This window comes from Merops nubicus, unplaced genomic scaffold (genome assembly GCF_000691845.1).
Source record: "Merops nubicus isolate BGI_N331 unplaced genomic scaffold, ASM69184v1 scaffold14627, whole genome shotgun sequence".
Classification (NCBI taxonomy): domain Eukaryota; kingdom Metazoa; phylum Chordata; class Aves; order Coraciiformes; family Meropidae; genus Merops; species Merops nubicus.
The window spans coordinates 19,927-32,011 of NW_008618448.1; the positions used below are offsets into that span (position 1 = coordinate 19,927).

The following is a 12,085-nucleotide window of genomic DNA, read 5'->3' on the forward strand; positions in this document are numbered from 1 at the left end:
TGCAACGTCTATTTTACATCCTCATGGACACTTCAAATCTGCCAATTTTCTGACAAAAGCTGATTTTGCTCTGCTCATCAATACTGCAGCTCTTGTACAACTTGTGTAGAAAATCTCCAATTTTGGCATGTGCCCATCTCAACAAGAGTAAAGTGGTAAAGGCTAGTGATGATGCAGATGCATAAAAGGATACATTTTTGGGTACAGTAGAAGTACTGACATTTCTGAGCAGAAGGATAGAGGCAACAGTAGCAGTGACCCAAGCATAAATTGAAAGGGGAGTTAACAAAAGCACTAATAAAGAAACTTCTGACTCTGGCCTAGAAGCTGTTCCTGCAGCACAGCAGGCTACCTTGCATCAGCTGAGCTACAGCAAAGAGGACTGTGAAGAGGACTGTGTGTCCTTTATCTCACGGCAAACGTGAGGTAACACAGCTTATGTTATCCCACAGCATCAGTGCAGACTAAGGTATGCCATACTGCCCTACACTGGAACTGTCAAGACACAAGTTACTGTGGTTTGTGTGCTGTGTTATCCTATCAGCAACAATACCTTGGTGTTACGTCCAAATCTTTACAGTACAGTATATACTCTCACAAGTATAGCAAAAGAGCTCTGAGATGTATAGAATAATCAAAACTGGTCTGTCTTCACATTTACATTGGACATACACACAAATTCTATGCTATGTCTGAAAGTAAAAAACCTATTTTCACCTCTAAATATAAAGCTTCCAAGAGTTTGCACGAACATAAATAGGCACTTCTCTTCCTTGAGTAAAATCTAGACAGCAAATTAATAAGCAACACTATCAGACCTGAAACTAATGAAGACTGGTTCCCTAATGATTAGTGTCCTATAGCTGATAAGTTTCAACTGAAAATCTTCCTTGAGAGGCATTTTCCATCAGCTCTCAGCCATTTCCACAGCTCTCAGCACTTTCCATAACATACATGATTGTATTGCAGACCTCCTTCAGCTGTGGCACTTTTCATTGCATATGAACCTTAAACAATTTCCTCTAAATGTTTTTATCTTTGAGAATTCTAGATGTTTTTCAGATGTGGACAAAGCTGGGCAAAGCTCCAGTGGAGCTTGATATAGCACACTATAATTGAATAAGCCTTATTACCTTCAGAAATCAGATTTGAAACTGAAAGATTCTAAAGGCTCCGAAATAGAGAAAAATTAAAACATCAGCTTTTGTGAGGCCTCTGTCCTTCCAGACCTTCACACCCATCTGTGAACTGGCTCCATCTGGGCAGGAGCTCTACGGCAGGGGCCTATCAACCCCCCAGGCCAGTGCAAGGCCAGCTGATAAGCAGGCTGAGGCAAACTGAAGCGTGACTGCTGCAAACACTTCCCAACATAATAGAGCTGCAACAGATCACTCCCACTCCACTTTACATGAGCATGTGAATGTTTGTTACTTCAGACTTTTAAACCAAAAATTGCTTTTAAGCTCAAACTTGAAAATATCTCTTTTGAGGCAAGTGTCCAAGATGAGCAGCAGTCTGGTGCTTCATGAGCACCTGTAAGTTAAAGACAGTTTGGCCATGACAGTTTGGAAACTGGTCCTAAATAGGCTTCACCACATCAGCAGCTCATTCACTGCCTGATACATGCTCTGTGCCCTGCTGTGGTAAAGGCAGCCCAGTACTCAGTGGCATACAGTAAAGCCCTGACCAACTGGTGAGCAGCAGTGAATTTCAGACACCGAGATCAGCCTCAAACGTCAGTCTGAAATCTAAAAGCAGCACAAGCGCCTAAGAAAATACAATATTTCTAGCTTATTATCGTAGAAGGCTAGGCCAAGATGATATTTATTCATAAAACAATACTGACACAGTTTGAGCCTTGCCATATATCCCCTTTCAGCTTAGCTCCCTGTAAAATGAAACGCCAGTAAAAATGAGTTAAGGCCACTTCAAAACATTTCTTTGAAGTTCTGAGGCAAAAACCAGAACAGTACAAGAGCACATAAACCATGTCAAGTGCAGTATTATTGCTTCTCCCATCTGCAGTCCCACACCACTTCCTCTCCCTCCCCCCAGGGACTTTTTACCGATTTCCAGTGATGACCGGCAGCATGTCAGTAGATGTATTTGATGTGGCCTGAGTTACTTTAAAGGTTACGTTCCTCAAGTCCATGATTCCCAAACTCATGTCCTCCAGCATTGCCAGCTCCTCACCTAAATCAAGGAGGAAAAAGTGGATCATAATCATTACTTGTTACGTACAACTTGCCTTTATCAGTTTGATGACGACTGCAGGTCATCATTCTCGTAAAGTCGTTCTGTGGATGAAGAGGGTCTGGAGCCCAGGCCTTCACCCTGACCCACGGATGGCAGACAATGTCATGACTGGCTTTGAGATTAGCAGGTTTAGAAAACAGCAATTATCTAGCACGGTCCAAGCTATTGCTCTTCAAGTACTGTAGGACTACAGGAGGTCACAAAAAATGAAAAAGCATATTTTGGGCACAGTTTCTCCCAGTTTACCAGAATTTTAATGGATTTCCTTTCTGGAAAAAAAAAAAATCTCTCTATCAATACGATACATTTCAGTGTTCAAAATCATTTTGCAGCTGAGCTGCAGATTGTTCCAAACACTCATGTTCTGCTGTAGCCAATTTAATGCAGAGTTTGCTGACTCAACAGCCAATCCCACCCACTTGCCCCGTGCCTTTACCATAAGTGCTCAGCAGGCTCTCAAACTGCGCCAGCAAGCCAATGGTGTAGAGCTGTCTTAGAAACCCATCATCATGCAGGCAGTTCCTCAGCTTGATAATGAAACCACAAATGAGAGCTGTCAGCTGTGGGAGAAAAAAACACACAGGAGTGAAATGATTCAAGACAAAAAAAGCCTCTTCAGCCCCAAACAGAAAGAATATCACGTATAAGATGTGCCATAAAATCTGTCAGATTGATGCTCTTTTGCCTTAGATGTCACTCTTCCTCGCAGCTGAACAGAGACAATCCACCAATAAACCCCCAAACTATTCATAAATCAAAAATTATTTAAACATAATCTGATGATTTAGAGCACACTGCCTTCATCTCACAAGCTCTCCCAAAATGGGACTGCTGTTGATCTCACACCTATTTGTTTCCTAGACACAATCACTTGTATTAGGATCTACAGCTTATGAATTACAAAAGTGTGTTCTTCGAAAATCGTATTAGTTACAGATGGAAAAAAAGCTAGTTCTAGGCCGTGAATTGTGACATTATGAACAATTTTTTTTTTTAAATGTCATTTTAAGAAAGCTTAAAAATGCAATACCTGTTGCGTTATGCAAAGATTCAAAACTCTAGTGTTACACGATACAAGGTCCTGAAGACCTAGTAATAAGATAAGTACTAAGACCTAAGATTAGCAATAGTGCTAATTCACTGTCAACAAAGGAATTTCACAGGTGATTCCCATACGCTGTTTATGCAGGTTTACAGTTTTCTCCCAGAATTAAACAAAAGGGAATAAAGTTCTGTTTATGATGGGTAAACACATTCCAAACATTAAGTTTAAAAATTATCTGCAATATGAAGTAGAATTTGTATAGAAAAATTCCCGTAATCGCTATGGGATACTAACTACATTTTGAGAAAACAGCCCTACTAAACAATGTCCAAGAGATAAACTGTTTGAAATAAATAAATGAGATACCGATTCCACAGGGAAGTAGATACACTGTGAAAGTGTAGTGGGCAGAAGAAATGTGGGAGGATTTTTTTTGTGCAGACAGTTGTATCAGTGGCTGAGAGAAGAGAACCCGGCAAGCCAAGAAACTAAACTTCTAGTAAAAAAAACAGCACTAATTTCTCTCCCTGTAGCTGGACTTCTCTCCTTAGGAACCACAGGTCGTCTTGGTTTTCTTGATGCATTAAACAACAAAAGGCAACCAAGGGAGTACGCTTTCCATTCATGTGCTTTTCCCTCTCTTTCATCTCTTTCTTCTACTGGAATGCAAAGGTTGTTTCTGTAGACAGCATTCTCAACAGTTCTGGAATAATTTTTTTTTTTTAGATGAGGTGTTCCCCTGGATATACATTTGCTAAGTTTGTCAAATGCATGTGAGTGACTAGGTAAGGACAGGACAGCACGGCCTGCGAGAGGAGATCACAGCATTAAACCCAAGAGTAGAACTGATGTGAAAAATTATGAAAACAGTAATCTTTCATACTTCATATAAACCCCTTTGCATGTGGAAGTGCAATCAAATCATGCATATCTGCTTGCTTACAGTTTGGCAGAAGACCACATCCCTGCGATACTGAAGGCTCAGGCAGAGCCCTATTGTTGGGGCACTGTCCTGCATTAATAAGAAGACCATGGCTTTCTTTGCCTTGTCACTCATCATGGCTACACAGTCTGTGAGTGTTGTCAGTAAGGGATAAAGAGCTTCACTCCATTCGCCTGGTTAAAAGAAAAAAAATTATCAGCACAGTAAGTACTTCATTTGAAAGACTTGCATTAAGAAGAAACTTCCTGATGCAAGCCAAAGTTGTTGATAATTCACATTTAGGGCTTGTTTTATTTTTTCTGGCTGGTTATTCCTTGCTTGTTATTAACTAAGCAATCTTACAGAACGGTTACTGCATGAGGAGAACATGGAAAATTTTACTCTGTAAGGCTGTTAGGACTTTTCCAACCACGTCGTAGCTCTCAGATTTGTGCCCAGAGAACAGGCTATACAGCTGATTTGGAAAGCATAACAGAAACATGAATATCTATATACATAAGTGTATATAACTACATGAGCCTGTTCAAACACACCCTTTCATAGTGCATACATGGACAGACAGTATGGAGTCCATCATGTAACAGAAATAGTGAACATCTGCTTAGCCATTTCTGTCAATGAGATTTCTCCCAAATATCTTGCCTTTGAATCTTTTGTGGACTCATAGGTGTATGATCCAAATGCTTCAGTATCTCATTGATCCTTGTTGCACCTAAGTGAGGTAAGACAATGCTGACCTTCCACTTGCAGCACAGGAATAAGGCAGAGAGGTGAAAAATTCACGCAAGTACTCTTTTTAAGTGTCCTGTGTCTGCTGAGTGGCTTTGAAGGCTTAGGGCTAGCTAGCTAGTAAGAAACACTAAGTATAATGATTTAGAGGGGAGTTAGTCAGATCCTTGGAAATAGTTCAGAGCTTGACTTCCACTGAAATACATGAGGTATGTCCCAGAGGGACTCTGTTCAAGGTCTTGCACAGGAAGCACAGAAATGAAACTGGGTTGCCCAAGTCATATTTTAATACCTTCCATCTCCCTAAGAGATGGCTCTGCCTTTAAAATGCCCCCAAGGCTCAGGTTTTTTAATTTCCTTTTTTCATCTTTTGTTTTAATTAACCACCAATTTTAAAGACCCATTTACGTGACTGCATCAAAAATCACTCCAATGCTACACCAAAACCCATTCTCACTGCAATATAAAAAGAAAACAGAACAGTGCTTCAGTTTTGTCCTTCTTAACGTAAGGCTGAAACAGAGGAACATTCTTCCTTTTAAAGGGAAGGACAATGTGTTTTATTTTTAAAAAAACACTGGTGCTCACAAACAGAACACACACAACCCCCAGTCTGGTTGGCTGTAGGAACAAGGCAAGACACAGATCAGAACCTGCATGAATGGGGCACTTCAAGCTCCTGAAAGGAAGTTCTTTGGGATTTTGACTCAAAGGCAGGACTAAAAGTTAGTAATAATAGTTTCTTTTATAACCAGCCAAAGGGGGAACTTTGGAATTCTGTTAACAGAAACATAACCAACAAGATTAATAGAACTATCCTTTTTGCTTTTGTTCTGTGCAGTAGACAGACAACCTAATAAACTACAAAAAGGGGAAGCTCTTTGGCTCTGTATTCCATTGCCATAAAAAAAAAAGGAAGAAGCAGGAAATGTCAAAAGAACAGGCATGGAATTACAGCATGTCTTTTATATTATATTAAGTATTTTCCCTCAAAGTAAATCAGATGCCATAACATGATCCTGTGAACACTTGAAAAGCAAAACACAGATGAAACTAACAGTGTTTCTCTTACTGCACTTAAGAGCTTTTCTATAAACAAATGAGAATGACAAAAAGAACTGAAAAGATCTTCCAGCACATCGTCATCATCTCTTTGCCTGGATATACAGACACATATTAACAGTTACTGACTTAGTCGAGATTTAAAACTGTAGTGTGTCTGCCAGCATTTTGCTTGAGAGGTATTGGTTATCTGTGGTAATCACAAAGTACACTGGTGGTATTCCAGCCTGCCTGAGGAGAAAGCAGTTGTTAGATGTTTTTTTTTTCTCCCAACACTCCCATGCAATGCAGTGGTTTATCCAGGGTAACCAGCAAAAATCCTTTGTGCTCTGTATTCTTTTGGTTTAAAATTTTGGCCTCAAAAAAACAAACCCTTTTCAGTCTGCAAATTTCTAAATGCTTTTTTGCTATCTGCTTCACAGAGGTATCAACTCTGTCCTTCTAATTTTTTTAGTCAATGTTTGCTGTTATTAACAGTAAACAGGAACAAAGGAAATTGCACTCCCAGGCTCAAATCACATTGGAACATTTCACTGGCAGCATTTAAATATATGTGAAAGGACTCCAGATATTCCAACTTTCACCTGGATTTCCCAGTCCTTCTGTCTTTCTCTCATTAATTTTCCTAACAGAACTTTATTACCAAAAGTATGTTTCTTATCAAATCAATGGCACCTTCAAACACCATAAGGCACTAAATCTAATGTGAAATCTACTCTGAGCTCTTTTGTTATGTTTTACGAGATGATCAGAACTTTTAAAAACTGTTATAGACTCCACTAGGTAGGTCCATACGGATGATTTGGTGTAGGGCCTGAAACAATGGAGATGCCAGCAAGTTGTCAGAAGTTTACAACATCCAGAGACCTAGTCCAAGCTAGCTGTTGGAAGGTCTGGGACACAAATCCTGCTTTTTAATCAAAGGTTTCTAGTTCATGTTAAAGGTTACTTCATATAAAAACTGGCATCGCAGGACAGGCAGGATGCCTGTACTTTGCTTCAGATGCTTTAGATGTACAGCCAGAGACAAATCCTGCAGTCTCCACTCAGACAGCTACAACTGAATTCTGGTTCTCATATAAGGGCCGGACTTGGCCCTGTAATTCTTTCCTATTTTTCTTATAACTGCTGCTGACCAAAGTCATACCTTGTAATGCACGCTTTAAAATGGAGCTTTTTGGAACAAAAAAAAAAAAAAGAAAAAAAAAGGGGAGAAAAAGAGAGAACTCCTGGGAAGGCCTAAAAGCTCACATAGTGGACCTTCTCTGACTCTACGCTATCAACTATTTTACAAAAAAAATAAAGTCTTGTTAAGAGAACCTGATACATAAGCCTTCCAGAGTAATAAAAGCATTATTAAAATAACTGTCTTCTGGAGACTTGAAAAGATATTTTTAGTCTTTTTATATTAATAAAAAAAAAAAAACACTAGCACCCATAAATCACAGTACTGGGCATCTGCAGTTACTCTTGGTGTAGGTCAGGGTTGCAAGGACTCATGATCTCTGAAAAAGAGATTTATTAAATAAGTGGCAGTTCCTCCAGTGAAGTATAACCAGAAACCCACTTAAGCACACAGTTATGTCACATTTGGCTTCAGAGGGAAGCAAGCATTAAATGTTCCACTACACTGCAGCTTCAGCCACTTAAGTTTAAGATGCAGTTTTGGGTATATCTGGGTATCTAGCTGGGGTGACCCAACTGCTGTAAATCACTCCCATCTTAAAAACAAATGAATTGCATTCATTTATACACCACATTCATATTCTGCAAAACCTAAAGAGATGTTCCAAGAATTAGAAACCTGTGGAGTCTTTTATTGATTAAAAACATTTTCTCAGTGACAGAAGGAAAGAAGGTGGACAGCTTAGAAGAATATTAATATACATTGTGAAGATGAAAATCATATCTGCACTGGGGTTTTATTTCTCATTGGTTCCACTAAACTCAGGAGCCCACGCTGTTCCAAGACTGAACTCAGGTTGAACTCCCCTCAAATGGGAGAAGTTACAGCCATCTAGCTGGGAGAGAGTGGTATTACAGAGGCGGATTATTCAGACCTTCTAAGTGCAACACAAGTGTGCAGAAGTACAAGGACAGAAGAAAGAAGGCTAACAGTGGGATGAAAGTCTCCTAAATTCTGTATTCTGAAATGTGAGGTCTGCAGTACCCAGCACTGCTGGGTATGCACCCGCAACAGAGATTTTTCCATGGGCCTTGTTGACTGCTCCATGTTCTGCTCGAGTCCTCCTTCAGAAAGGCCAGCTCAGCAGCAGTATGAAAGGGCATGTCTGAAATGTCAGACTGTCACAGACCTCAGTGACATCTGGAACAGGCCTCAAATCGTTGTCACCTACAACAGTCTGCTAAAACACATCAACTGGAGAAACCAAAGAGACCATGAACAAGTTCTCCCCCATATCTGGACATGAGAAGTTATCAGCTACCTCTTTGCACCATTATTTAAGAAATAATAACTTCCCAATACGCTGAGGTAACTCCAGTGATATTGCAGAGCATTACCATTTCAAAATGGTCAGTCTTAACAGCAAAGCACTTGTTCGGCTGTTAATTATGAACAAACCTCTGCAATTTTCAGAAGAAGCAGAAGCCATGAATGCACATACCTGGGCCAGATTCTTCCGGAGTAGGGCTGCAATCTGCACAGAAATGGAGGGGCAACATGCATGATTAAGGAGCAGCAACATAGTCTAAACATAAGCAACTCAAATGCTCAATGCCAGGGTTCTCAAGCGCTTCCAACGAGGGAAGAGGAGCTCAGCAGAGGCGCTCCTTTGCTCACAGGCACTGAGGGCATGGGCCACCTCCTCCACTCCACCGTTTCTGATCAGAGGAACACCTGGACAGGGACTGGGAGGAAAGTCAGTGCCTGCTAGCTCAGGGGCTCTCTGAGGATTACCAGCAAGGGCACTGTCAATCCCCAGCAATCCACAGGGCACATTTGAGAACCACCAGTTTAGTGCAATTATAGAATAAGCTGGCAGTAAGGCTGCTAAACAGAACAGTAAAAGACCAGCAGTAAGTTCAATGCATTTAACAAAAAAGACATTGGAGCACCCACCACACAAGAGTAAAGAAACAGTACTTTGCTATCTTAGACAAATTTCTGTTATATGAAAACTAAGATAGTTGACACAGGGATTAGATTCTATATTAAAGGCTGAAACCTCACCAGTGAAGACTAGGAGTGTTCCACACTCACTTCAGTGGAACAAGTTGTTAGATGAAAATACAGTGTAATGAGAACAGTCAAAAAAAAACCCCATCCTGTTATAAGTCTTGCATTAACAAAAAGTAGTTTATTAAGCTAACATGATTTAAAAGTCTGTTTATATCTAGATTCAGTAGCCAAAGAATTAGGAACTTGAAAATAACATAAAGTATCAAATTCAGTTGCATGCATTAGGACAACCAGCTGAGGTAGATAATCTGAGATAAAAACTTCTCAGTAAATGAAAACTCAATGTGTTAATTAAAGAAGCTACGTGCCTCCATGCAATTTTAGTAATGAATACCTAAGCCTTCAATAAAAATAAATTCTAAAATAATTTCTCAAAGTCTCCCTTCTACTATTTCAGGCAGTATTTTCTTTCACAAACATCCATTTCTACAGAGAACCTCTAAAGTGCTTCCATAACATTCTATTGTCTCTCTCTTACCATCGGTTTTAAAAAAAAAAAAAAAATCTAGCTGCTATCTACTCAGAATTACTAACAGAAAAAGTGTTCATGCTTTGAATATTTGACAAGTAAAACCTTTAAAATGTTGTGAGTCTGAACGTAGACAAAAGACTTTCTTTGTTCCTCAGTTATTCTCATGACCAGTTGTGGAAAATGACAGTGGAAGGGAGAGAATCATAAAAGAATTTGGGTTGGAAGGGACCTTTAAAGGTCATTTAAGTCCAACCCCCCTGCAATGAACAGGGACATCTTTAACTAGACCAGGTTGCTCAAAGCCTCATCTATCCTGACCTTGAATGTTTCCAGGTATGGGGCACCTACATCATCTATGGGCAACCTGTGCCAGCGTTACACCACCTTTATTGCAAAAAATTTCTTCCTTATATCTAGTCTAACTCCACCCTCTTTTTTATGTTTAACACCATTTAACAGCCCACGTTTGCTGTGAAGTCAAGGAAAGTAACTCAATGGGAATACTCCCATTGATTTCAGTGACAGCAGGGTTTTTTCATAGTGTTGAACCTGCTCCTCTGTCAAAAAAAAATGATCAGTCATTAGGAACTACACCCGATGAGAATGTATTCAAGAAGTCAGCTTCCCCTGTCTCACAACAAACTTCCCAAGTGCAATTCAAATTGCTCATTAAGTCCTATGAACAATGTTTGCGCTAGATGCCTGAGAAACATGATTTCCTCTCCAGGATTTTTAAAGTGAAATTCATTCAACACTGGCTGACAGCCAGACTTCAGATCTAGTCCTCACAGGTAGCACTGTGAAACAGCAGCAAGCCCCTTAGCTTTAAAGCTTATGACACTTCTCAATTCAATGTTTCTGTCCCAAGTTCTGTGGATTAAAGGGAAAGAACTTTTTCCTATTTTGGAGGAAAGCAGGGAAAAGTTACAGAAAGCCCTGGCACACACAAACCCTTTCGTAGGTAAGTGCAGCTAATTCCATTTTTAAATGGCGTAAGCGTCAAGATCCAGAGTAATTTTAAAAGAATGACTGAAAGTGAAAGAAAATTATTGCTCTAAGATGTTTTCAGCAATGAAGTGTCTTGAAAAAAGCTTCTGATATCACCCATCACAGATTTTTCCTATTTTTTTAATATTAAAAAGCCACAACTTTTAATCATTGGTATGAAGGTGCATTGAAGGTTACTGATAAAACTGTTGTGTAAATACATATAGAACTTCATGTAAACTAGCTAGCAAAAAAAAAAAAAGGCAAAAAAAAAAACCATTTAAAGATATCAAACTGGTAGAAGAAATTTAGTCAGATTAATAGACACATTCTGAAACAAGAACCAACTCTCCTATTCATTCACAATACAAAATTGTCAGTCTAATCTAGAAAAACACAGTCATTTAAGATAGTAAGCAGGGCATACATATATATGTACAAAGCTACACAAAAATATATTAACTTTACTTTAATTTCCTTCTTCCTTCTTTTTTCTTAAGGTACTGCCTTCCATTGCAACATTAACGATGGGATGGACATGAAGTCACAGACACACGTAAGAGGCAAAGGGCCATCAAACGATAAGACAGAACATGAAAAAGGAAATGAAAACAAATCAATCTTTCTAGAGCTTCACTTGGCAGACCTGCTCTATTAAATGGCCAAATCCTAGTGACCCCATAAAGAATGTGAGCATAAGTCAAATAAGTACATACATAAACTAAATAATCCTGAAATTTAATGCATGGCTGCAAAACTGTAAATCTAAACAGATAAGGATACCTTTAAGTCACATGCTTATGATATTACGCTGGATTCAATCCAGCACCTACTTTACCTCAAATTTTAATAGGGTTATTCCACTGAGAGCTTGCACTGCAAATCCCTACCTTCCAGCTACAAGAAGTCTAACTGGGTGCATCAGTACCACAGCTTTTGATAATCTGGGTTAAAATCTGCTTTAAAATCCAGTAGGTTCACCCAAGTTCAGCTCAGTCTAATGGGACTGCTTGGCTCCCCTCCTATGTTTTGGTAGACCAGCTGGGACCATTAGTGTTGCAGGAGAGCCTGCACTTCTCTCATGTTCAATTTATATTTTATCTTTCACCGTAATAAGCTTTGATTGCTGCAAAGCAGCTGAAGCCAACAGAAAAGCTACCAGAGGCAGCATTTGACATATGCTGACCCAAACACCTGTTTTACCAGCTAAAAACATCCACCACGAAAACCACATGCCACTGCCATCGATGGATTTGGCAATGATTTCAGTGGGATCAGGATTTCAAAATAAGTAGTGGGCTTAGCAGCTCCCCGTACACCAGCAGGCCCTGCTGCCTGACATCACTGCTTAACACCACCACTGAACTAAAACCACACAGAAGGATGCAG

General features: G+C 39.6%; 1 protein-coding gene across 1 annotated transcript in view; it reads right to left on the reverse strand.

The window, feature by feature from the left end:
- INPP4A (inositol polyphosphate-4-phosphatase, type I, 107kDa) overlaps nucleotides 1–12,085 on the reverse strand; it is a 50,114-nt gene that overhangs the window by 15,018 nt on the left and 23,011 nt on the right. Inside the window, exons 17-20 of the mRNA XM_008943462.1 lie at nucleotides 8,663–8,695; nucleotides 4,245–4,417; nucleotides 2,693–2,816; nucleotides 2,067–2,193 (exon numbers count right to left, since the gene is read on the reverse strand). Of these exons, the coding sequence (XP_008941710.1) occupies nucleotides 2,067–2,193; nucleotides 2,693–2,816; nucleotides 4,245–4,417; nucleotides 8,663–8,695 (457 nt within the window). The remainder of the gene's footprint in view (nucleotides 1–2,066; nucleotides 2,194–2,692; nucleotides 2,817–4,244; nucleotides 4,418–8,662; nucleotides 8,696–12,085) is intronic.